This window comes from Scomber japonicus, chromosome 22 (assembly GCF_027409825.1).
Source record: "Scomber japonicus isolate fScoJap1 chromosome 22, fScoJap1.pri, whole genome shotgun sequence".
NCBI classification, from domain to species: Eukaryota; Metazoa; Chordata; class Actinopteri; order Scombriformes; family Scombridae; genus Scomber; species Scomber japonicus.
Window position 1 is genome coordinate 25000172 of NC_070599.1, and position 26349 is coordinate 25026520.

General features: G+C 35.9%; 3 protein-coding genes across 3 annotated transcripts; all 3 read left to right on the forward strand.

Moving 5' to 3' along the window:
* The first annotated feature begins 813 nt into the window (after positions 1-813).
* LOC128383600 (butyrophilin subfamily 3 member A1-like) lies at positions 814-5443 on the forward strand. Its single transcript, XM_053343197.1, has 6 exons — positions 814-838; positions 2279-2381; positions 2517-2858; positions 3659-3937; positions 4032-4169; positions 4497-5443. Exons 2-6 carry the CDS (start codon positions 2288-2290, stop codon positions 5441-5443), a joined length of 1800 nt encoding a protein of 599 aa, XP_053199172.1. The 5' UTR covers positions 814-838; positions 2279-2287.
* A 2079-nt stretch (positions 5444-7522) lies between these two features.
* Positions 7523-16025, forward strand: LOC128383601 (butyrophilin subfamily 2 member A1-like). The gene is made up of 6 exons (XM_053343198.1): positions 7523-7561; positions 11333-11417; positions 12953-13291; positions 13895-14188; positions 14283-14420; positions 15058-16025. The coding sequence occupies exons 1-6, from the start codon at positions 7523-7525 to the stop codon at positions 16023-16025; spliced, it is 1863 nt and encodes a 620-aa protein (XP_053199173.1).
* A 2925-nt stretch (positions 16026-18950) lies between these two features.
* LOC128384113 (low affinity immunoglobulin gamma Fc region receptor III-like) lies at positions 18951-22177 on the forward strand. The gene is made up of 8 exons (XM_053343694.1): positions 18951-19012; positions 19375-19521; positions 19607-19657; positions 19813-20070; positions 20330-20581; positions 20678-20806; positions 21722-21797; positions 21996-22177. The coding sequence occupies exons 2-8, from the start codon at positions 19491-19493 to the stop codon at positions 22135-22137; spliced, it is 939 nt and encodes a 312-aa protein (XP_053199669.1). The 5' UTR covers positions 18951-19012; positions 19375-19490; the 3' UTR covers positions 22138-22177.
* Positions 22178-26349: the final 4172 nt, after the last annotated feature.

Sequence of the window (26349 nt, forward strand, 5' to 3'; positions counted from 1 at the left end):
CTGTTGTGCTGTTGGGGTTATTTTGCTGCCATGATTCAAGTTCGTTTGTCTCTCCTCACTATACAAAGTTGTTGACTTTTCTTCTTAAAAAATGAGTCAAAACAATCAATTATCAAAATAGTTTGCTATTAATTTAAATGTTGTTACTTGAAAAACTCGAAGGGTCACTGATCCGTAGTAGGGATAAAGGTTTAATGTATCATTGCAAACAAGGAAAAGAAAAAGAAATCATGTCTCCTGCTGCCTCTGTTGCTCTACAAAAGATGGACCCCTGCCAAACCTCCTCCGCCCAGGTGCATGCTGGTCCCCACACCTGCACTGAACTAAACAAACTTGCTCTCGGTACTTCATACATCTACTGTAGATGTGCTGAACATTCATGAGAAGCCCAACACTGCCTCCTACAGTAAACTAACCAAGGTACCATGTTGTGAGGTCTACGTTTTCCCACAGATATAGCCTTATTAAAGAAAATTATTTGGAATGAAACTTTCTACCGAGACATATCAGAGAGGCCACTCACTTTTAAATATCAACAAAACACATTTATACAACCTGTAATTTTATCAGCTTCATCCCTTCCTGTCACCCAGTCTCTGCTTTTATTATTATTATTATGATTATTATGATTATTATTATTATTATTATTGTTATTATTAATATTTTACTGTATGAAAACCAGATTTATGGGCTCAGATAGATGTTGATTATTACATGAAAATAAAGTTGAACGTGAACACGACATTCAAGGCGACCAGAAGCTGCGTCATTCCCTCCTCTATTTTTCGGACTTTGGACCCTGCAGCTCCTGCCACAGATTCTCAGAGACACACAGCAGGTATGAAGAAGATTATGTGTTTGACTTGGACTCTATATCGATATTTATATTCTGTTCTATTTACTTAAAAGAAGAAAGAGACACACACATACATAGCCCACTCTGTGGTCTCATAGCCGCAAATGTTTACCCCTTCTCCCCTTCTCGTGTCACTTCCCGATTTTTTTTAATTCCTTATCGTGTTTCAAAATCTGCAATATGTAAGAATTTGTGCAGTAAATGTAATTCAATCATTATACAATTTATTAATCCACAAAATCCCACTAATATAGCATGCTGGTTATTCTGAGATTATTTTTTAAGGATAATTAAGGATGATCTGCGCCCGCATGTCTTGTCGTTTACGAAGATCAAACAGCCAACAGTACGTCACTTAAAACAACAGCTTTTTATATGACGATAAAATCAAAGTGTGCGCTTTGAATCTATATATTTGTATCCATATTATCATGAATTTGAATCATTTTTTCCTTCGTCACATATGAAAGTGAAACGAAACTCTCATGCGCAATGAAGTGTTCCTTTAAGGACACACAATGCACACAGTGGAGGAGAGTTATTTAAACAAAATTGTATTAAGTGTAAAATACAACAAATTTTAACTCAAAGTCAAATCACGTTTGAATTCACACGGTTTAATTCATTATGAACATGAAGATGTAGCTTAGCGACCAGCAGGGAGCGCAGTTGAGCAGGTTCACGAGGCACAGCGTGGATACTTATGTATATTAATAGCAGGTACAGTTTAAATTAGGAAAACTCCTCTACTGGACACCTGTCATACAGCTGAGCATTTATTTTTGTATCTTAAACTTTATTTAAACATAAATTAAAACAGTAGAAGTGTCTTTATTATGTGAAAAAACAAAACAAAACAGTAATAACATTGTTTCAGTTACATAAAGATATATATATATATATATATTCTACTTTTCTTTAATTTACTTTTCTTTTGATGATGCATTAACAAATATATATTCCTTTGTGTGCCAAAAAGTAATAATTCACATGTGAAGAAATGTGCATTTTATTACTCTAAACTAGTCAATTAGACCTCAGTGAGGGTCAACTTAGTTGATTAATTGATTTTTAAGGAACAATGACCAAATTCAACTTCTTAAATGTGACATGTTTTGCTTTCTTTTGTCTTCTAGCTTAGTAAACTGAATATTGTGGACTTCTGTGAACAAATTAAGACGTTTGAGGATGTCATCTTGGGAAATAGTGATCAACATTTTAGAATGTTTCTGTGTATTGCTTCTGTAAGGGATGTATGAAATATGTCAGCAGTTTAATATCATGTTTATAAACATTTATTGTAAAATTAAGTTTTACAATGATAAAATAATGATAAGTGTGTTTTTGAGGTATTAAAGAGGGACAGTGGTCAAAGTATTTGTCTTTATTACCATCATCCTAAAGTTTTATTACTATTTTTAGACCTCCAGGATGCTTCATATGAGGGTCAAATGGTGCCTCGGCTTTCAGTCTTGTGCCTTCAATGTCCTGGTTATTTACCTCGCCTTGATACACAGAAGTAAAGGTAAATTATTCACATTAATAACAATCTGGTTTATGCTAACATGTAAACTGTTGAAGTTGTTCTGGAAATGTAGTACTGTATGTCATCCAGATGCTGCAGAAATAACTAACACAAATGTACTGTATATCTTCTCAGGTGAATCTCAGGTGATTTGTCCATCTGATCCGATAGTGGCAACAGTTGGTAATGACATCATTTTTCTGTGCCGCCTGGAACCCCCCATAAGTGCTGTGGGGATGACAGTGGAGTGGGCGAGACCTGACCTGGACCCCAGATTTGTCTTTGTGTGGCGTGATGGAGTGGAACTGGAGAGTAAAAAACATCTGTCCTTCAAGGGAAGAACATCAGTGTTCATTGATGAGCTGAAAAATGGAAACATTTCACTAAAACTGTCAAAAGTGAAACTCTCTGATCAGGGAACATACAGATGCCTCATTCCACAATTACTTAAAGACTCTACTATTAAGCTTGATGTTGGTAAGTGAGCATGTTTTGTGTTTGTTTATATTATTTTGTAAGGTTTCGCTAATGCATTTATATAGGGCTGCAACTAATGATTATTTTCACTATCAATTAATCTGCAGATTCATTTCTGGGCAAAAAAGGGGCAAATGTCATTAACTATTTCTCAGAGGCCACAATGATGTCCTCAAGTTGCTTGTTTTTTGTCTTTTGTTTGTCTGACTAAGAGCCTAAACCCAGAGGATCAATTTACAGTCATATTTGAGAAGACTGACGGACTATAAGAATATTTGGCATGTTTGCTTGAAAATGACTGAAACAATTAATCAATTATCAAAATAACTGCCAAGTCATTTTTTAAAATCAATAAATCGATGATTCAACTAATAGTTGCAGTTCTACATAAACATATACAGTATACCTCTGCTGTGACCTGATAAATATTGGTATTAAAATGTACAAAACTGAACACACCTGAAACTTTTCAAAATTGACTTTCAAAGTAATTTACACAAGAGAAAAACAAGTCAGTACAGTACAATTATATCAAATCAGGACACCAAAAGCACAGAGAACTGACAAAATACCCAACAACAGAACATTTGTATGGAAATAAAACGGGGAAATAATCAATACCAGAGTGAAAGCATTTTGAAACTAAAAGCTTAAAAATATTATTTTAAGAAGATATTTTACTGATGCTGTAGAGTTATGGTTATTGCAGTGTTGTAGGTAGCAAGATAGCTAGCCAAGCATGCTAACATAGAACATATTGTATTTGAAACTCAGTATCTCTAAAATCTTTCCATTATCAGGTGCTGTCTCCTCACCTGTTGTAAGTATGACCAGAAACAGCAGCGTGGTGGTGTTACAGTGTGAGTCTAAAGGCTGGTATCCAGAGCCTGAGTTGTTCTGGTTGGATGGTGAGAGAAACCTCCTCTCTGCTGAAACTACAGAGACAGTCAGAGGTCCTGATGGTATCTATACTGTCAGCAGCAGAGTGACTGTGGAGAAGAGACACAACAACAACTTCACCTGTAAAGTTCAACAGACAAAGATCAACCAGACCAGAGAGACCTACATTATTGTTCCAGGTAGAAATGAAATGAGAACAATATAAGTTTAAAAAGCATATAAATCTGTGTGTCTCATAAAAATACATTTCTGTTCTGTGTTTTATCATTTCAGATGATTTCTTCCCAGTCCCAGACCTGCCTGGTTCTACATCCAGTTCATCTGTTCCTACCATCATTGGCGTGATTGTTGGCATCATCTTTATTCTTGCAGTTGTTCTTGTCGTGTGGAAATGGAGACAAAACAAACTCAGTAAGTCTAACTTCTTTAAAATGACAAGCTGTCTGTCACACTTCTTATTGTATAGAAATGTCATACTTACTTTATTTAATGATCATATGCCTGAGGTCTTTAGTTTTGACATGTAGGTGTCTCAATAGTCCGAAAATGTATTTCTTTATTTAAATGGATATTGTGTCATTTCCAAATGATGAAACTAGTTAAACTTTTCTTTATATTCAAATATTACCGAATCTCTTCTCCTTCACACCTCTGTTTGACTTTTACAGCTTCAAACATTTATAGGAAAGCAAAGAAAAAAAGGTTCATGTAAACATTGTTTATTGTTTCTGCACATAGAGAACAAGAAAAACAACGAGGATGAAGAAACACAGAGAATGAGAGAGAAAAGCAACTCCACAAGTAACGATCCAGAAAAAGAATCCCTGATAAAAACCGAGAGAGAAAGAGAGATGATGAAGAATGAGGACAAGAAGATGAACTCCTTAAGTGAAGAAACAAAACTTCAATGTGCAACAGAGAATGAAACACACCAAAGAGAAACTAACAATGTTCTGGTCCAGACACAAGAAGGAACACTGCAACAATCTGTTAGTGAAGAAGCAAACCTTCCTGTTCCAGTAAAACAAGAAACAGACCAACTACTGAAAGAAGGAAAGATAAAAACTGGTTTGGACAAGAGAGAAGAAAAGACTGAACCAACAAGTAAAGGAGCAGAATCTACAGGTTCAGCAGAAACATGCCAAAAACAGTCAGAGCAACAGTCTATAAATAATGATGGAGAAGGACAACCAGTGGGTATCATAGCAGGAGAAGTAAAGAAAAATGAGGAAGATGAAGAAAAGAAAACACAATCTACAACTAAAGCAGAAAAAGAGAAGGAGACAGAAATGGACAAAGAGAGGGAAAAACTTCCGAAACAACTACAGAAAAAAGAAAGAGAAGAGAAAAAATTTGAAGGAAAGATTTCTAGATATAATAGACTTATGAAGGAACAAGAAGAACAGATAAACCAACTCAGAGCACAGTTGGAGGAGGTGGAGAAGAAGCTTCAGTCAGTAAACAGTGAAGAAGACGACGCAGAAACACAGAAAGTAGCAGCAGCAGAAGAAAAATGTGCAAAGAATGATCTGGAGAAGAAGAAGGCAGAACTTCAGAAAGACTTACAAAAATTAGAGGATGGACTACAGAGAAACAAGAGTGCTTTAAATACTGCAACAGGAAAGAAAATGAAAATAACAAATGAAAAGAAGGAGAGTCAGAATGATTCAGACGAGGATCTTTGATGCTATGAAAGTCAAAAGAATAGCAGGCAACAAACTTTAAATTCTTCATTTGAACATTTGAACTGTCTTCAGCTGTTTAGAGACCCAATGAAACGTTTGTATGGGAAGCATTTACATATTCAATGTAATGCTTGAATGTGGAAATCATTATCGGCAGATAAACTGACATTCCTTTTTGCTAATTTAGATTTACTGAAATATTTTTACTCAATTAAATGTTCAGAAAGGGTTTGTTTTCTCGTCACGGTCATAAAAGAAATTAAAAAGAGGCTATATTTATTTATGTTGCAACTAATTTGTTAACTGTTATCAAAACTTCGAGCCACACAAACACAAATATATATGGTCCATGAAAATGTTACACAACAGTTACACACAACTGTGACACTCTCAGTGTGCATTTGTCATTTAAATGAGTTTTTAATATGAGTCGAACTATAAGGTCCACATTTCTGCCTTTTGTGTTTAGTTCTCAGTGGAAAATATGAGTACAGAAATTCGACCCTCTTCTCAGCAATCTATACCAGAGCTGCAACTAATGATTAATTTTTTAAAAAATCTGTCCATTATTTTCTGGATTATTCAATTAGTTTGTTTCCTAAAGTGTCCTCAAATGTATTGTTTAATTAATTTCAGCTCTGGTTCAAACTAACTTTATGTGATTTTATAACACAGTCTCCTAAACATTAGAGCTGATGGATCCTAAAACTTGGTGTTTTGTGATGCTGAGTCTGACAGTTACCATATGTTGCTCCAGTGAAACAGGAAACTGACCTAATCTTCATATAACTGCATGAACTGTTGCCTTCAGTAGTGTAAACCATCAATACACTGTTTGTTTTGTTTGTCTTTTGTTTATGATGCAATTAATTTAGGTGTATTGATTGTTGTAATTATGTCTTCTCTCTCTCTCTCTCCTTGTTTTAAATATAATTTGAAATACTTATCAGTTTGTCTTTTTAAATATATACTTACTTAAATATTTACCACCAGGTACTTTATTTGAACCCTTGAGCCTGAAAAAGTCAAATTGGACGGCCTTCAATGTCACCTGCTGTGAATGTGATAATAACAGCTCTTTAATCTTGACTGTGGTTCAACTGTAAATGGTTATTGTTGTAAGATTATTGTTTTGTGCTGTGTGAATACATTTAAAGTGATATCAGTCCTTTGTGTTTAAAGGACTGTGTTACACCTGAATAATTTATAATAACTATACAATAAAGTGATTGATGAAATATACAAGAACACAACAAATATGCAAAGCACATAATATATTATAATGTTATATATATATATATATATATATATGTATACATATTATGAAGTATTTTACATTTGAATCATACAATTGTTTATTTGTTTGGATCACCTTCCTAGTCTTCCTGATGTCCACATTTAAAACCATAAACCTTAAAGTCAACACAATTGGATAATACAGTTTGAACGTAGTCAGGCCCACTCTGATATTCCTTATATGTGGGCATTATTTTGAAACAGAAATCAAGAAAATTGTCATTTAGATTCATTCATGCATAAAAACATTTAAGAATTTAAACAATATCATGCCTTAGATTAACCTGTGTTATCAGTATGGATGTGGAGAGAAATATCTTTAGGATTGATTAAGTGAAACTTAACTTACTATTGCTCTGAACATGTGCACCCAGCATAATTAAAACAAGAATCACTGGATAGACAAAAGGAAACAAGTCATATCAGCCATAAACTCATTGACTGTAAAATAATATGTCAAACTTGAAAGGAAACAGAGAAACCTTAGACTCAGTAATCACATAGTCTGAAGCACAGTGCTGTAAACTCCATGCTGTCTTTCTCGGTTTTTTTCCACTTGAGTTAATATTTTTGGAAAGTCAGCATTGACTTTGTCACAAATACTCTCCCATATAGCAGGTTTTCCTGGTAATATTTTTTGTTTGCTGTAATTTATTGTGTTTGTTAACCTCTTCCACTATAACCTCTAATTCCATGGGATCAATTTTCATTTTGCGCTTGCAGGCTTTCTGCTCATCCAAACTCTTATCACTCTCATTGGTTTGTGTGTTGTGTGTCAAGGGCATGACGCAGATTAGTGCCAAAGAGTCTGGATCTAGTGAAGTGTGAATACACTCCATCAGATTTAAAGCAGTCTTTACAGTTCCAAAAGATCTTGAAGTTGTTTTACTGGTAACTTTATCCCATTAGTGAGCCAGGCTGATGAGCCATATGTTCAGGCTAAGGAGTCTACTAAGACATTACATTCCTTTATCAAAAGTTGGTATCGATCCATATCTGGTAAATGTTGTAGCTGACAGTAGCTTAGTTTTCCCAACAGCAGGGAAATATTGTTTTTCAGGAAATCACAGCCAGTTTTTCTCCTCATGATGTGGAAAGATCCAGTGTGGGCAATAATTTTGATGTCACTTGGATACATAGAGAGGATGGTTGGCAACATCTCTGCTAACTCCCTGACAGATGTGTTATCCACACTTAGATATTCAGTCCTAGCAGTTTGTACATGGTTGATAATGGATTCCTCAACCAGGAGGGGCAAGGTTTTCTTCTGGCTATTGACCGATTCACATTCAGATTCAGATCATTTACTGTACACTTCGGTAAATTTGTTGGGGCTATATCTCAGATTTTGGCTTTCCTTACAGTTACCGGTGTCATAATTTTCCCTGTGTCATCGTGAGTAGTAGTCAGGGGATTGTACCTGGCACCACACGGTGACCCTAATTCTAAAGTGATGGTTAGAAAAGGAGAAAAAAATGCAAGAACTTGAAACTGTACTAGAGACATGACATCATGGAATAGTTATCCTGCAGGAAAGAGGTTACAGCAGACAGAGACATGTGAGTGAACACAGGATGTTTGTGTTAATGGTTGGGCAGAGGCTGAAAGTATGAACTGTTTATGATAACTGTTCAATGGGCTTCTTTCCTGCTGCAGAAGTCAAGGAGCCTGTATGCATTTCATCTGCAACATCATCAACAATACAATACCAGCAAAAACAATGAATGGCTACACTAATAGCACAAGTAAAGGAAGAGAAAACCTGGGATTTCCACTGGGTCCGTCAGCTACTGTAGTAGCAGCACAACTAAACGGCCCGATTTTGTTAACTTGCTCAATTTTGGTTGATTTGGTAATTTTCTTTGATTTTTGTGCTGATGTCATGTGTCAGTAGACTACGTAGCTAGATGGAGTCTTTATCTGTCTGGTTTATTCCTGTTTGTTGCTGAAATACGATCGGGAGGCTGCACGGATTGTTTTATTTTGAAAAACGGAAGTTTTATTATGCCGATTCAGTGTCTGACTTCCTGTCTAGTGCAATCTGCTCTGTTGAGCTTGTCGCGAGTTGGAAACGGCTCCGTCAAAAGGCTCCTTAACGCTCCCGGTGTGAGTTGACGCCGGGCAGAGGACGGAGCTAAACCGTAGCACAGCCGTTCCGCGCCACTGACGGACCCGGTGGAAATCGAAACTACTACTACCACAAACTGCAGTCCAAAGAAATCACCACCTGGTAGGTCATCTTTTGAATTCAATTTAGCATTTTCTACAGGTTTCATCTAAAAATCTGTATCACCTTACAGACAGTAAGAGTGGGTCAGCGTGGCAGAGAGTTGTGACTGTACATAAACTGTATTTCAAATGTTGAGTGGGGGTTACTTGAACAGGAAGTGGGTTTATTTCAACATCACACCGGTGGATATTGAACAGTTTATCAAATACATTGAAAATATTGAAGACACTGGACTTTGTATCATAGAGAGGACTCTAATGAAGGCTAATAGATTAAACAAGTCTGGCAGTGTCAGAATATTGAAGAATTCAGTGAGAAGTCTCAACCTGGAAACAAAAGTGAAAGTACCATTAACCATTAACCTGTTTTGATTGTGTTTCAACTAAAAGTAGGCTGAAACGTTTTTGAATGTAAATAAATGTGTTCATGAATGAATAGTTACTTCAAATAAACCAGTCTTTAATATAAAAGCATTTTTCGCATTTTTTCAGTTTTTTAGTAATACCAACAAGATAATTCAAGTTGAACAAAATCCAAGTTAAAACAACAAAAATCACTAGTAACATCAACAAAAGTGTATTGATTTTTATTATTTTTTGTTTTACAAACATTAAAATAAAAATTTACTTCACTATGCATCTTGTTAAATTAACTTATCTTTTTAAGGCAACCAGAGGGCTGCTGCACAAAAGCAGACTTAAGAAATCCAGGATAACTGAAAAAGAAAAGGCATCCTGGCTTAATCTGTTGCATGCATGCCAATCCAAGATGAGGATATGCAGCTAGGGCAAGCCAAGTAATTCAGATATGTGCACATTCATGGCTTTCTTAAATAGACCACTTAGTCAATCGCAGGTTTACTGATGCAGAAAAAGATGTATTGCACACTTCTCACCACGTAAACAACAGCTTCTAATGGAAGCTAATGAGGAGGTGAAAAATATATTTTAAAAGGGAAATATGTCAGATATAATTAAACTGAGAGAAAAAGTCTGACAGACAATAACAGATCAACTGAATGTGTAAGTAGTCCAAATATATTAACCACTGCTCCACTGAAACCGTCACAATAACAATTCAAGGAGTTACTTCTCATTTTTACAATGGACAGTTGTACACTTTACTTTAAAAGTGACCACTCAGGAAATTATATAAAGGCTAACTACATACATTTGTCAACAATTCAAGAATATACTACAACCATATGCACAAATCTCTCTCTCTGTGAATAAATGAATTATATAGAGGGGCGTGGCCAGGGAAGATGTTGAAGATGGGTAGCGGTGATTTCAATAGCCTATCAAATCTGACAGAGCTGCCTTTATTCAGATTTTCAGCATCTCTAACTGAGTATAAGAGCATGCCTCTTGTGAAGAAACTCAGTGAAACACAGATAATCTGTTGATGGTGAGGGTGTGGCCCAGCGCTGCACAGTGCTGAACTTTGGTGTTTAAACTATATCTAATGTGGCCACTGATAAATCAGGGTAATTAAGGTCAGGGCACTATCAATGATTTACAGAAATTAACTGTGTGGTCTATTAGTGAACTAATAAAACATCACACAGCAGGTAGTATAAAACAGTTATATTAAATATAGTAAGATGCCATTACAAGACAGAACACTATAAAATTTTCATTAAAATTCAACCAGTTTTTACAGACAGCCCCTTTATAGTGATGTGAACACTGGAAATGTCTCTTCTCTATTCAATTAATTGTACTTTATATATTGCAATTAAATCATCATGTTTAAGTCGCATTCTGACAGACCAGGTACCGCTAAAGATGCCATCCCACCCTCTTGTTAGCTAATTACTCTAATGTTAGTTAATTTCCCAGCTATTTTCAAAAATGTTCAGACTGATTTATTCTAACTGAAAGCTATTGGCTATGATGTAATCAGTAGTGTAACTAAAGTATCATGTAAACCTTTTAGCTACCACGGGAGCATTACATTTTCTAAATACATTGTATCAGTTCTTCATTGAGGTGATGATAAAATTATAACTATTACATTTAGAAAAGCCACTACAAGTGGTAATGAAGGAGACTGCCAAGTGCAGGTCTTTGTTTAATTCAGCATATAAACAGTTCATGTTTTAATAAACATCAGTAAGATGTGTTTTATATTATTATGTTATTTAATAACATATTAATAGGAACTTGGTTATGTGTGTGTTTGCTAGTTTTTTTTCAATGTACATGGTCTGATAGGGAGAATCCATACACACCATTTTTTCCCTTTTTAATCTTCACAGAGGTGAAATTTAAATGACTGCTCCTTTAAGCCTGTGAAAGAATGACTGGAGCAGTTATTTTAGCATATTTCTCATACACTGTCTCTCTGGTTTTCATTTTCAGAACTACAGGATGCTGTCCCTTAAATCCCCGCTCGGACTCCTCACTGTTTTGGTTTTCCATCTTCTGCAAACGCACTCTTCTAATGGTAACTCACACACGTTTTTGCTTATGTTTATGATTTTGTAATATTATTACAAAATCACAATCATCAATATAAGCTATTAAATTCAAAGACTGTTGGTGAGTGTTTTGGGAAACTGGCATGTTGGCTATTTAATCAACACAATATAAAGTTATCAGTTGAGTTAAAGCACAAATGGCAGAAACATCATCTATCATCACTAATTTACATCTGACATACAAGTAAATAGGGTCATTATGATTTGCTGAAGATGATGAATCTAGCTGTGCCACTCCATGAACTCAAGTTACCCATTACAAAGCCCTGTCCACACTGTCCTCTAGACATTATGTTTTATACTACAAATTACAATTCAAAAGAAACATAACTGGTGCCTGAATTATGTTTACTGGCAATGTTTATTCTAGCCAAGGAAGTACTTCTTTCTTGTACTGCACATAATTCATAAAGGGGTGATCAAGGTTCTGATGGGCATACAAAGTGCAGGATTTTAGCACCAGAGATTGAGGTCCACGTACCCTGCTTTAGGTTTGAGTAACAAAAACAGCGTGGGTGGTAAGGAACAAGCCATTAACGCCTTGTATTGACAGCACTGACCAAGATGATCTTTCACAAACTTTAAGTGCTTTGTTTGTTTATTTGTTGTATTAGTACAGTTTCACCTAGTTTAGTGGTTACTTTTTTATCCTGTGGATTTTTTTATGTTATGTGTGGCTATCTTGACTGTGGATGTAGCTGCTGTACTTAATGTAAGTAGTCTTCTGAGCAGGATGAATAAAGTATAGTTTATTTTTCTTTGCTTTATTGTTCTTATAAGCACATACAGTGGGGCAAACAATTGAAATACACTGCAGTGACCATTTTGCAGATATACTATTATGTTGCTCACATTCCATTTCTCAAAATGTTTTTCAAATAAAAGGTTGATTGTATGCCTGCATGGAGAATAGTTTTAATTGAGGCAGCGCACTGAAGAGCATGTGTATTGATTGACTTTAATTGGCCATAGCTGTTTCTCATTAGCTTTGTGAACATTCAGTCACAGCTGCATGACCAGTCACATCTAATCACATTCATGCAGGATATTATGACCTGACATTATTACTGCTGGAGCTTGACCACCTCAATTTTTCCTGTTGTGGTACATACTTTTGATTTATTCATGTACATGCATGTTTAGCATTAGCATCATGCATCAGAGAAAATTCTAAAAACAAATATTGAATAAACAATTATATCAGATGTTTGCTTTTTTTAAATCCCCATCCTTATGTAAACACATAAACAGAAATATTCTGTTAAAGGCAGAGTTTTTCTTACTTAATAGCAGTCTCAAATGTTAATGGGATTTTGAATGAGGTCTTCTTACTTCTGTAACAAAACCTGGAATTTCCTGTTCACTTCAGCTTAGCAGATTTTCTCAACAGTAAATTCTTGTCTTGATCACACTGGTTGTAATACGGATGAAAATCATTGATCTTACAGAGTCTTAGTTACTTCCTATTGCAATAATTAATAATCAGTCTGTTTTATTCCAGGTCAGTCTCAGTTAATTGGTTCATCTCAGCCAATAGTGGCAACAGTTGGTGATGATATCATTCTGCCATGTCATCTGGAACCTGCAGAGGATGTTACTGCAAAAATATTGGAGTGGACAAGACCTGACCTGAAGCCCAGTTATGTCCATGTGGTGCGTTCAGGTCAAGACCTTGTGGAAACAAAACATCCATCCTACAAGGACAGAACATCACTGGTCATTGAAGAGCTGAAGCACGGAAACATTTCACTGAAACTCTCCAAAGTGAAACTGTCTGATAAGGGAACTTATAAATGCTACATTCATGAAAATAGACAATCTTCTGTTAATTTGGTTGTTGGTAAGTAGAAACATATTGTATGTGTTCATAGTACTATTTGGTGCACAGTAGAATCCAGTGTCAAATTCTGGTATGAACAGTTTCAGTCATTGTTGTTGAACAACAACAGTACAACCACAATCACAAGAATGTCAGTGTTATTCATTGTTACATAAATGTCTTTATTCCTAATTACGCTATTAATAAAATTATTGTAAGATATTTGATCCTTCTAGATGTAAATGGTCCAGTTCAAGAGTTCAGAAATCAGCTGTGTTTGACCATAAAAGCCAAAGTAGTTACAGATAAAATGTGGATGGTGGCAACTTGAAACAAACAGCTGAGGATTTAAGAAACTGAACAGTTGTTAGATACATTAAACAGAGATATAGTATCATCATTGTCCTAATGTCTTGTTGACAGACTGAGAACTTTACAGATTTTTAGATTGGTGCAGTATTAGAAAATCTGTATTTATCGTATTTATCTTTAAGTTTTGGACAGCCGGGGACTCATTTCATTAGATTATCCCCCTGTTTATAATTTTTTAAGATTCATTTCTGTTTCTTGTCCAAGGTGTATTTTTTCCAATGACACATTTGTTCTAAACTTTTCTGTTTTCAGTATCAGATGCAGTCTCTTCAGCTTTCATCAGTTTAGCAGGTATTGACAGAGACAGAAAAGGAGTGGTGTTACAGTGTGAGTCTAAAGGCTGGTATCCAGAGCCTGAGGTGTTTTGGTTGGACGGTGAGCGAAACCTCCTCTCTGCTGGACCTACAGAGACAGTCAGAGGTCCTGATTACCTCTATACTGTCAGCAGCAGAGTGACTGTGGAGAAGAGACACAGTAACAACTTCACCTGTAAAGTTCAACAGACGAAGATCAACCAGACCAGAGAGACATACATTATTGTTCCAGGTAGAAGTGAAATTGAAACAATCTAAGCTTAAAAAGCATATAAATCTGTATGTCTCATAAAAATACATTTCTGTTCTGTGTTTTATCATTTCAGATGATTTCTTCCCAGTCCTGGACCTGCCTGGTTCTACATCCAGTTCATCTGTTCCTACCATCATTGGTGTGATTGTTGGCATCATCTTTATTCTTGCAGTTGTTCTTGTCGTGTGGAAATTGAGACAAAACAAACTCAGTAAGTCTGTAACTTCTTTAAAATGACAAGCTGTCTGTCACACTTCTTATTGTATTGAAATATCATACTTACTTTATTTAATGATCATATGCCTGAGATCTTCAGTTTTGAAATGTAGATTTCTCAATGGTCAGAAAATGTATTTCTTGATTGAAATGGTTAAGTTGTTGTGTCATTTCCAAATGATGGTGTTACTCAGCTGACACCTGATGTTAATGCAGCATTAGAACAAAGTTGTACTCCAACGTTGGATTACCATTTGATTATGATATGGATTTGGATGGACATATATCTTACGTAAACAGGTGAGGTTGACGAGACGTTGGATATTGGTTGCTTGCCAACACAACTTAAAACCAACTAAATAACAACGTCAGCTTGACGTTGATATTTTTATGTGAAACTGACGTCATCTTTAAACGTCTCAACATTGGCTTTTAGTTGCCTGATGTTGCAACCAATATCCAATCTATCAGCTTGGTAGTTCAACTTTTCTTTATATTTAAAAGTTACAGAATCTCTTCTTGTTCATACCTCTGTTGGGCTTTTGCAGCGTCAAACATTTACAGGAAACCAACTCAGAATGGGCACAGACAAAAAAGTTAATGTAAACATTGTTTATTGTTTCTGCACACAGAGAACAAGAAGAACAACGAGGATGAAGAAACACAGAGAATGAGAGACATAAGCAACTCCACAAGTAACAATCCAGAAAAAGAATCCCTGATAAAAACAGAGAAAGAAAGAGAGATGGCGAAGAATGAGGACAAAAAGATGAATTCTTTAAGTGAAGAAACAAAACTTCAATGTGAAACAGAGAAGGAAACACACCAAAGAGAAACTAACAATGTTGTGGTCCAGACACAAGAAGGACCACTGCAACAATCTGTTAGTGAAGAAGCAAACCTTCCTGTTCCAGTAAAACAAGAAACAGACCAACTACTGAAAGAAGGAAAGATAAAAACTGGTTTGGACAAGACAGAAGAAAAGACTGAACCAACAAGTAAAGGAGCAGAATCTACAGGTTCAGCAGAAACATGCCAAAAACAGTCAAAGCAACAACCTATAAATAATGATGGAGACGGACAACCAGTGGGTATCATAGCAGGAGAAGGAAAGAAAAATGAGGAAAATGAAGAAAAGAAAACACATTCTACAACTAAAGCAGAAAAAGAGAAGGAGACAGAAATGGACAAAGAGAGGGAAAAACTTCCGAAACAACTACAGAAAAAAGAAAGAGAAGAGAAAATCATTGAAGGAAAGATTTCTAGATATAATACAAATATGAAGATACAAGAAGAAAAGATAAACCAACTCAGAGCACAGTTGGAGGAGGTGGAGAAGAAGCTTCAGTCAGTAAACAGTGAAAAAGACGACGCTGAAACACAGAAAGTAGCAGCAACAGAAGAAAAATGTGCAAAGAATGATCTGGAGGAGAAGAAGGCAGAACTTCAGAAAGACTTACAAAAATCAGAGAAAGCACTACAGAGAAACAAGAGTGATTTAAATACTAAAACAGAAAGGAAAATGAAAATAACAAATGAAAAGAAAGAGATAATTGAAAAATTAAAGGAGATTCAGATTGATTCAGACGAGGATCTTTGATGCTATGAAAGTGTTGTGTAAAATTTTGGTGATAATTACCAATAATGAACAATGTTGTATCTGTTAAAAGGTTACTTGATTGTTGACCATCGTTTGCTAAGGATGATCAAATCTGAAGGCATTATGTTAAACAAAGAGGTATATGTGATTCTGCAACTACTGAGTGAATAAGTACTTTATGATTGAACAATTATAGAAAACCACGATATATGTGATTAAATATAATCTGCACTTTTATTATTATTATTATTATTATTGCTTCTATAGAAAAAGAATGCAGTAAGAAAAGTAACCTGGCAGTATTGAACTTGAAGTGACCTGTGGTAGATCTGCTGAGACAGCTAAAAAGCAGCTGTGGGTAATATTGGGTTACACTGGGTGAAAAAAACACATCTCAAGGCTGAGAATGATGTAATCCAAAGGGCTCCTAAGGACCCGAAGCACACCATGGAGCAAATACAGCTAACGATAACGGTATAGTTGGGGGCATCTTAGGAACAGGTGCCAAAAGAATGAGATCATGTTGTTTTGAAAGAAAGCTGATTGGTTGAAATTCACTCCAAAATGGGGGTTGACTGTGGTTCAACTGTAAATGGTTATTGTTGTAAGATTATTGTTTTGTGCTGTGTGAATACATTTAACGTGATATCAGTCCTTTGTGTTTAAGATTTTCTCTGTGTTATACCTATGGCGTCAGAATTGGGACTTTAAGATTTAGATATATCTGAGTAGAAATTAATATGAATATGACCGGATTTATAAATGTATATATAATTAATATAAATATATGACCGGATTTATAAATGTATATATAATTAATATAAATATATGATCGGATTTATAAATGTATATATAATTAATATAAATATAAAAATGGGACACACAAATAAATGTATATATGTATATAAATATACATACATTTGTTAATATATTGTCGAGATTTGAGAATAAATATGCTTGACTTTGTGTGTGCAGTCTGGCAGTCTGCATTTGTGTATTCATTGTTCGCATTTGTGGATCTATTTTATGCTCTCGTGTCCATGGCGTCATTTTGACACACTTCTACCGTGCTGCAAGATCCACAAACAAATGCATGCCGATTTGAATGTGAACAAGGGCAAAGCCCTCAATTCACGGAATATCCACCAGATGGCAGTGTGCCCTAACCCTAACCCTAACCCAATGGCATTCCCATTCAAGCAGTTCAAGACAGGAGGGTCCGTAAACACACCTCGAGAAAAGTAGCAACAGCGTATGTGTAGAGAATGTAGTTCTAGTGTAGTTGGCGTTGGCTACGGCCCACGGTAGCCTGTGTCGGAAATGTCGGAAGCAAAAACATAACACTTTGGTGTGGGGTGTACAGAGCAAAAATGGCAATTTCTTCACTAGGCAGCAATGCCCCAATTGGCGTTGAAGTGGTTGTTGTTTTTTGTTGTTGTTTGTTGGCATTGAATCTAGCCAAATTGAGGGAGGTCAATGTGATGAGTGGAAGCATGGCAGCCTACAAGTCAATATGTGTGTCACATTTAGCTTGTCTTAGTTTTATGTCTCCTTGTAAATTGTGTTGTTTTGCATTGCTGCTGTTAATATGGGCCATGTAACCAGTATAACCAGTGTAAGGGCCTTGGAAATAGCACTGAGACGTAACTGTAGCCTACGTTTTCGGACAGCACTTTATTAAACAAAAATAATATTGTAACGTCTCTAATAACCACACGCCAAGACGTTAGCTGGTTTAGCTGGTCCTTTAATCTTCAGGCTAACACAGGCTACCGTGGGCCGTAGCCAACGCCAAAATAACAAAATATACAACTTCACAAGCCCTGCCGTCTTTCACTCAACAGAGGAGAACTACACTCTACACATACGCTGTTGCTACTTTTCTCGAGGTGTGTTTACGGACCCTCGGACAAAGCCTCTGTCTTGAACTGCTTGAATGGGAATGCCATTGCCCGGCCTGCACACTGCCATCTGGTGGATATTCCGTGAATTGAGGGCTTTGCCCTTGTTCACATTCAAATCGGCATGCATTTGTTTGTGGATCTTGCAGCACGGTAGAAGTGTGTCAAAATGACGCCATGGACACGAGAGCATAAAATAGATCCACAAATGCGAACAATGAATACACAAATGCAGACTGCCAGACTGCACACACAAAGTCAAGCATATTTATTCTCAAATCTCGACAATATATTAACAAATGTATGTATATTTATATACATATATACATTTATTTGTGTGTCCCATTTTTATATTTATATTAATTATATATACATTTATAAATCCGGTCATATTCATATTAATTTCTACTCAGATATATCTAAATCTTAAAGTCCCAATTCTGACGCCATATATACCTGGATAATTTATAATAATTGTACAATAATGTGATTGATGAAATATACAAGAACACAACAAATATGCAAAGCACATAATATATTATAATGTATAACATATATATTATAATGTATTTTACATTTGAATCATACAATTGTTTATTTGTTTGGATCACCTTCCTAGTCTTCCTGATGTCCACATTTAAAACGATACATTAAACCTTAAAGTCAACACAATTCGACAACATAAGACGTATATTAGATGATAATATTAATATGTATGAGTAAAACTTACACTGCAAAAACTACAAATCACCATATGTACAGCATCCAACAAAACATAAGTATTTCCATATTTGCTTTTTAAACGTTGATTTCTGTGTTAATTCAGTCAGTATCACAAATAATTCCATGTTTTCATTGATCTATATACTTCTGTGCTTGTTAGGCTATTGCTTAACTTTTAGGACAGCAATGCAAGTGTGTAATTTTGATGTTTATGCTGTATGGACACGGGAGAACAAGGTGTTAAATGATTAGCTCACCATGGACAGGATGTGAATGTGAACACATCTTTTATTCCAGGTGACCAGAAGTTGCGTTTTTACCTTTTTTCTGGACCTGACTGCAGCGCCTGCAGTGGACTTTCAGGTATACAGAGTGTTGGTTCAATAAATGTTGTATATTCTGGGCTTGTGGCTTTTTTACAAACTTGATGTGTGGGAAATTATTCAGGACAGATATTTGAACTGTTATTAATTTCTTCAGTTCATATTTCAACCAGATATTGTTAAGTTGTAAAGTCTGAAGGTTATATTGAGGTTTTTTCTAAATGAATCTGGAACACCAATTACAGAGAGGTGCATCGCTGCCATTAGTCCCCACCACATTATTGAAGGAGTATTACCCATTGAGTCCAGTAGAGGGCTCTGCCTGTGCTTATAGAACTAGGGTTACAATATTTTAGCCTTTGTGCTCTCTGTTGATTAAACCTGTCTCATAGATATTTGTAGAATCAGACCTGCTGCTGCATCAACATCAGAAATACTTCAGGAAGAGGAGGTTCTGAACTACATTGTGTTTTAGTTGCATGTCAGTCTGATACTCAGACAGTCCGCAGCAAGACATCATGGAGGTTACAGCTCTCTGCATCAGACTGTGTGAGTACTGAGTTTGTCAACCTTCCCTCCGTTAATTTGTACAGCCAGCATATTTTATATCAGCTGTCTTCATTTGTCTCTCCAGATGTTGTACTGATTGCACAAGTTCATCACGGTTACTTTGCTCAGAAAGCCGGTAAGTTGGGTATTGTTAATTAGCTGTTGGGCCAATGTATCCAGAGTTAAAGTCCTTCTGGAAAGATATCAACAAAGAAATGGAGTATATCATTACATTACTCTGTGAGTTTTGTAAGTCGTGAATGACTAATTTGGAAAAAATCTCTTACTCAGATGCAGCGTTTCCACGTATTGTTCCAGACAGACTGCAGTTCTTTCTATATGAGAAAGTGTCTGTACATTGTGATGAGAATGATGGCTTCACTGGATGGAGGCTGAAGACGAACCTCAACAAAATCCCCTCAGCAAACTCTTCTGGCTGCCACTTATCATCCTGCACCATTTATCCCATCCTTCAGTCACACAGTGGAGAATACTGGTGTGAAGACGAAGAGGGTGGAAAAAGTCATGCTGTCAATATCTCTGTCACTGGTATGATTAACTTTTTTTTCTTTACAGACAATGACAAAAAATGATCTCATGTATTTTGTTAGTGATTGTATCTATATTTAGACATTTACTTGAAGCTAATGCTAACAAAACTGCTACTAATAATAATTATAATTACAATTGCTGTTTATGATAAACCAAAGTATTTGTGTCTACATCTTGACATTTTTTATATGTGTATATATATGTACATATGTTTACAGTATAAAAACATCAAATATCATTTTATCATGTTGTTCAGCTGGTTCTGTGATCATGGAGAGTCCTGCCCATCCTGTGCTGGAGGGAGAAGACGTGATTCTTTACTGTAAAATCAAGAGAACTCAGTCAAATCACATTGCAGATTTCTACAAAGATGGATCTCGTCTCAGCACCCGGTATACTGGCAACTTGATCATCCAAAATGTTTCCATGTCTGATGAAGGACTCTACAAGTGCAGCATCTCTGGAGCTGGAGAATCACCGGAGAGTTGGCTGAAAATTTCAGAACAAAGTAAATATAATTTAAAAAAAAAAACTTTTTTAAGGTGTGTTTTTCTCTCTGAATTGAAAATATGAATCATAATGTTAAAAAAAATGCTTTTTCCAGCACCTGATGAAAAGACCACCGACAGTCCCCACAGTGACTCCCCTCATCTCCTGTGGATCGTTGTCGGTGCTTTATTGGTGGCTCTGCTGCTGTGGGTGGTGGGACTGTGTCTCTGTAGGAAACACAGAGGTACAAAAACATTTCAATAATTTTTTTTTTAAACTTCAACAGCTATAAACATGAAAAATAGATTAATTCAGCAGCTTTCTCTCTCTTATCAATAGTGATTGTGAATAATTGCTACATTGGTGTTTGTAGGTGATGACCCACTATTATACTATTCTAGACTTCTCTAATATCTGTCTGTAGAAGCTAGTGTCTCATTTCGTGTAGATGCAGGTAACTTGATCCACTCAGATATAAACCATACGAAAAAATACGTACACAAAGGTTGTCTCAATACGTTTATTTAGCCATCTACATTGTAAGGTTTGACTGTGAGATGGAAAGCTAAAAATCCATTGGACATGCACATAGAGAACAGTTTAAAATAATCTACAGCTGTATTGCTTGCATCATCATTATTTTTTCGTTTCACCTTTACAAGTCTTAACAGTCACATCGACTGGTTTCAGATTAGGTTATTAGTATTAATGTAATTTATTCATCCTTTCATGCCATTTTTCTCAGTCACACATTTTGATTTCACTTCACATCCAGCCACTTCCTCCTCTGTTTTGCTGTCTGTTGCTCCTAAACACCTTTCCTTCCAATTCCTTTATTAAGTCCCTTTCCTTCATCACTTTGCCTGATTATTTTATGTACTGCCTAGTCCTCCAATCTCTTCCTACCTTTCCTGTGTCTGTTTACTCTTGCTGACTGGTTGCTTCTCGAAGACCTTTGCCTGCTTGGGTAAAGACCTTTGACCTTTTTCTGCCTCATTGAGTCTTTGAGAGTTCAAAGACATAACAACAACTAAAACTTGTAAAAAATGATACATAAAAAGTTATCATGAAATGCCAAAAGCAATACATAGTAATTTCAATGCTTCACAAGTAATCAGAACAATACAAAGCTTTTGAATACCGTGTTTTTCCCAAACAGAGCCAGATGTGTCCAAAGCAGACATCAAGTTACTGTCACCAGAAGAGAGGATTTTCTGTTCTGTAGTCGTTTACAGGTGAGGCCGAGGCTTTCCTCTATAAATTGCAGTTCATTTTCTTGCACTCATCAAGGTTACAACCACAAATTAAGTATAATGCTCATCACTTTCATGTAGACTCTGTTAATATAGGCCCTTCCATTTAGCCCTTTTTGACAAACCTTAATAGGCCAAATATAAGTTAGTAAGTGTTTGCATATGTTGTGTCTTTTACAGGCCACTGACACTGACTGAAGGACTAAGGAGACGGTCTGTTCAAAGCTCTACTGCTGTATTTTCACCCTGTTCTTGTCCCGAGCCGTCAAGTACCACCGCTTTGTCTTTGAGTTTCAGGAGGCCAAACCGTCACAATCAGTGATGTTACAGCAACTACTAATAATAACAATACAGTAACTTCAGATGTCTGGTTGTCTCTCCATTATCAATATTCATATATGTATGTTTAATCATAAATAAACTAGTCATGAAAACTTTACAACCTTTTTCAGGCTCTTGGTTGTATGATTTCATAGTTAAATATCAGCAGTGCATTAACAGAAAGAAAGTAATAACCGAAGTTCATAGTGCAGCTTAGAGGCAAAATGTAATATTCTCCAACACATAGCACATGACCTGTCTTATCACTTTTGTTCTGCTAAATGAGACATTTTCCATGTGAAGAATCCACCCTCACAAACTTAATAAATAATGATTATAAGCCTCCCACAATATGTTTATGAGTCCATGTCTCTAAAATATTGATAGGACATCACATCCAGACATGTCCGCCAATTTCATAGAACAATATGTTCCAGTTTAAAATAAAACTAAAACAGTTCAAGTCAGGTGTTAGTGTCAGTACCTCAGTGTGAACGAACCAGGTCTTTCATGTAAAGCCACAATCACAAAGACACAGGAAGAAATTACACTTGTAGTTGATTGTTAAACAACAAAAAGCAAAAAAGTACACAAGGCAAGGTGAGTGGATAAGTTAAAAAAATGGAGATTTAAACATTTTTCTTTTAAGGAACATATCAACAAATGAACCAAAGTTCAGTGTTCTCATTTGTACTTGTGCTGTAAAAGAAAGGTCTGAGTAAGTTTCTTATTAGGCTCTGCTTGTGTTGTATCTTTGTGACAAATTTATTATAACAGATGGTAGAGGTTATAAGAAATATAATTAAAAGCAGTTTATGTACTATAGACTCTGTAAACATTCATCACCACTACTATCTGACCCTCTGTTAGCATTTTTAAAAAGGTTGTGGTTTATCTAGGCTCTGCTGCTCAGTCACATGATCAGTATCTATTTCTAAGAGTGAGACAGTTAAACCACCTTGCTGTCTGTTCACGCATCTGGAGATGCTGCTCACAAGAACAGAGCTGCTGCTGCAGATTTAAAATACATGCGTTGTGGTCGACTACCAGCATGATGCTCTTACATCGGTTCGAGCTGAAGCAGAGGCACTATGTTTAAATACATGTATAGCACAACACAATAAACCACTGACGTATTACACATGCTCCCTTTCAGGCCCGGTTGCAGGAGAGACTTCACACCACATGCAGGTCACAGGTTATAAATCCACACAGGTCACATGAGTTCAACTTAAACACATTTTGATATGAGTTTGAATTAGATTTCTCTTTCTGCTATGACAGCACACTAACACTGAACTTTGCAGGTCGTCTTTACTTGCTCTGTTCTTCTGTTGAGTTGAAAGTCCCCTTTGGATAAAATATATATGTTTAAATATTTTTAGCCTTTATTATACTGACAGTAGAGCAAGACGACAGGGGGGAGAGAGAGATAAGGGGCAGACATGCAACACAGGTCTGCTGCTGGAACTGAAGCATAGACGTTGCAGCAATGTGGCCTGTGTCTTAACCAGAAGCTGTGCACGTTAAAGAAATATTGTGATATTGAGCCTACTCCGATGCACGTTATAGGCGTACATTCAAAAACTGTAACTCTCTCATTTTTAAACTGGACAACAAGCTGGAGGTATTCTGAAAAGTATGCGGCCCTTACTTAAACATAATATTGAATGATTAACTGATTGACATTGATATATTACAGTTAAGGCTCTTTTTCTTGTTCTTTTGGTGCTCTATCTCTTTTCTGGAGGCCTGGATGGTATTTTCTTTGTGATGATGTCTGACCATGGGGGTTTATGCCACTTGTGAATGAGATGTTATGTGAATAGCAAGGTTTTTTAAGGATAATGTGATATAGATTGGGAGGTGTAATGATGCTGTATGCTGATTTTTTATGATGATAGTGCTTACCCTGTGACTTCTTTTTCTTTTATTTATTTAATTTTTCATTCATTTATTTGTTTTTGTTTTTTTAATTTAATTTTATTTATTTATTTATTTTACTTTTATTGGTAGGGTCTGTTTCAAATATGTTTTCTTTATTTCTTTTATTTTTTTGTCTTTGTGCTATTTCACTTGTATGGTACATTTATTTTCCTATGTGATAAAGTTGTTTGTATTGAAAAACAATAAAAAAAGTGCATTACAAAAAAAAAACCTCTAACTCTGGTCTAACCATTTGAAGCGCTTTTTACGCTACAAGCCACATTCACGCATTCACATACAAACTCACACTGATGTTGGCAAGCGATCACGCAGGGTGCTGACACAACCTTCGTGAGCAATTTGGGGTTCAGTATCTTGGCCAAACACTTTGACATGTGGACTGGAGGAGCCGGGGATTGAACCACCAGTCTTCAGATTAGTGGACAACCTGCTCTAAATGTACCTCCTGAGTCACAACTGACCAATATATTCATCATCAAACACCCCAAATATAGACTGATGATGATAAACTACATCGTCCCTGTTTAAACATCTTCATCTTGACTGCTTAGAATTGTACACTGGATATGATTGTTTACAGGTTTTCATTATGAATATATGCAGTCCAAAATGCTCTGAAATATATACAATTTTAAGAGAAATGAAACTCAATCAAACAGCTGGAAATGTCTGGATTTTATGTCTTATATATGGATGATATCTGTGTGATATACACGAATAAATGACTTAAAGTAATTAAATCGCTGGCTGAGTGTAGTATTAACTTAGCAAAATATCCTCTGAATATAAATGCACTGCTATTTGCATGTAAAAAATTACAACAAATAATAAAATACATCTTTGCGTCACAGCTTTATTCATTAAAAATATAGTATAGAGGAGACAATCATATTTACATTGCAATGGATGGATTACAGGCCAGGTGGTGATGCAAAACATTTGAATCAAAAGAAGTTTTACAACAATATTAAAAAAATACAAATATATTGAGTTATTGTAACATCACGGAGTATGGCTGTATGACTCTTTCCTTCAGTCAGGTGTCTCTGCTCTCGTTGACCTGTAAACACACAGAAATTACAATTAGTACAAAATCATGGAGTCAAAAAGATCTTCACACAAATACATTATGTAATTAGTTTTAATTCTAGACCCACATGTAGGACAAACAATGTGTCACTGTGAGAACATTTAGCCAGAATGATTTCCTACTCTGAGAAGCATGATGAATGTGACCCCAGATCTCAAGTCCAACCACAAAGTGATCAGCTGCATGCCTGAATATGAATGGTGGATAAATCATCCAGCTAAACCTGCATGTTAGACTCAAAAGTAGGTCTAGTGGAATAAAAACACTGAATGTTACACTTTGTTTAGACTTCCCAGCAGCTGTATCTAAGGCTCTATTTCTTGGATATTGGTAGACTCTGCTATGAAGATATGTTCAGTCTCTTCAGTGACAGAGGTTACTTTTTGCTTGTAACATTGCCAGTGCAAGCTAATTCTTAACTGGCATTCCTTATAAGGCAGAAATTTCATTAAATACAGTAAATATAAAAAGAAAGAGTTGTTGTATCAGCTGCAGTCTTGGCCAAAGTTCATACCTGTTGGGTATCTGCTCCAGACACATTTGGTTCTGTTTTGGAAACAAATTAAATTATCAGAGTTTTTACCTGGAAAACAAAATTTCATCTGAATATGAATTAACTATAAATTACTATTGCATTTGGCCTTAGCTTTAAGATCAACAGAATTAAGGGTTTTGAGGCTCTTTATGTTGGAGTTTAATCAGTGTATTTTGTTCAGTATTAATGATATAAAACTTTGTTGTATCTTGTCATGAAAACACTGAACACAAAGTGACATCAGCTCATCTCACTGAGCAAAGAACAAACCTGATTTATTTTTTTAATGGAACAAAGAATTTATCTTTGATTGGTCAAACATGTCAGCCTATATAACTATAGCCAATGGCCAATAACCATGAAGAAATACATTTGCATATATGCTAATTTATTACCCAAGTAACATCACACAAGGGTCACACATCCCCCTGGACACTATCGGAGCACAGAGACTGGCAGACACAAATGCAGGCAGGCAGAATCATTTCTCTAGTATGTTCATTCAGTCCAAGAGTCGGAAACCAGGAAGTCCAAAATCACAGGGCAGAAGTACAAAATCTCAAGGCAGAAACTCAGAATCCAAAAGGCGAAAACTGGTCAATAACACTAGGAATCTAAACTAGGGATAACACTGGAACTCT

What these genes read in the sequence shown, in the direction of transcription:
- LOC128384113 (XM_053343694.1), top strand. Translation starts at nt 19,491, where the DNA reads ATGGAGGTTACAGCTCTCTGCATCAGACTGT. An exon ending in TTACTTTGCTCAGAAAGCCG is followed by an intron (nt 19,658 to 19,812) that starts GTAAGTTGGGTA and finishes TCTCTTACTCAG; the next exon opens with ATGCAGCGTTTCCACGTATT. An exon ending in TCTCTGTAGGAAACACAGAG is followed by an intron (nt 20,807 to 21,721) that starts GTACAAAAACAT and finishes TTTCCCAAACAG; the next exon opens with AGCCAGATGTGTCCAAAGCA.
- LOC128383601 (XM_053343198.1), top strand. Translation starts at nt 7,523, where the DNA reads ATGACGCAGATTAGTGCCAAAGAGTCTGGATCTAGTGAA. An exon ending in TTCTGTTAATTTGGTTGTTG is followed by an intron (nt 13,292 to 13,894) that starts GTAAGTAGAAAC and finishes TTCTGTTTTCAG; the next exon opens with TATCAGATGCAGTCTCTTCA. An exon ending in GACATACATTATTGTTCCAG is followed by an intron (nt 14,189 to 14,282) that starts GTAGAAGTGAAA and finishes TTATCATTTCAG; the next exon opens with ATGATTTCTTCCCAGTCCTG.
- LOC128383600 (XM_053343197.1), top strand. Translation starts at nt 2,288, where the DNA reads ATGCTTCATATGAGGGTCAAATGGTGCCTCGGCTTTCAGTCTTGTGCC. An exon ending in GACCTACATTATTGTTCCAG is followed by an intron (nt 3,938 to 4,031) that starts GTAGAAATGAAA and finishes TTATCATTTCAG; the next exon opens with ATGATTTCTTCCCAGTCCCA. An exon ending in ATGGAGACAAAACAAACTCA is followed by an intron (nt 4,170 to 4,496) that starts GTAAGTCTAACT and finishes TTCTGCACATAG; the next exon opens with AGAACAAGAAAAACAACGAG.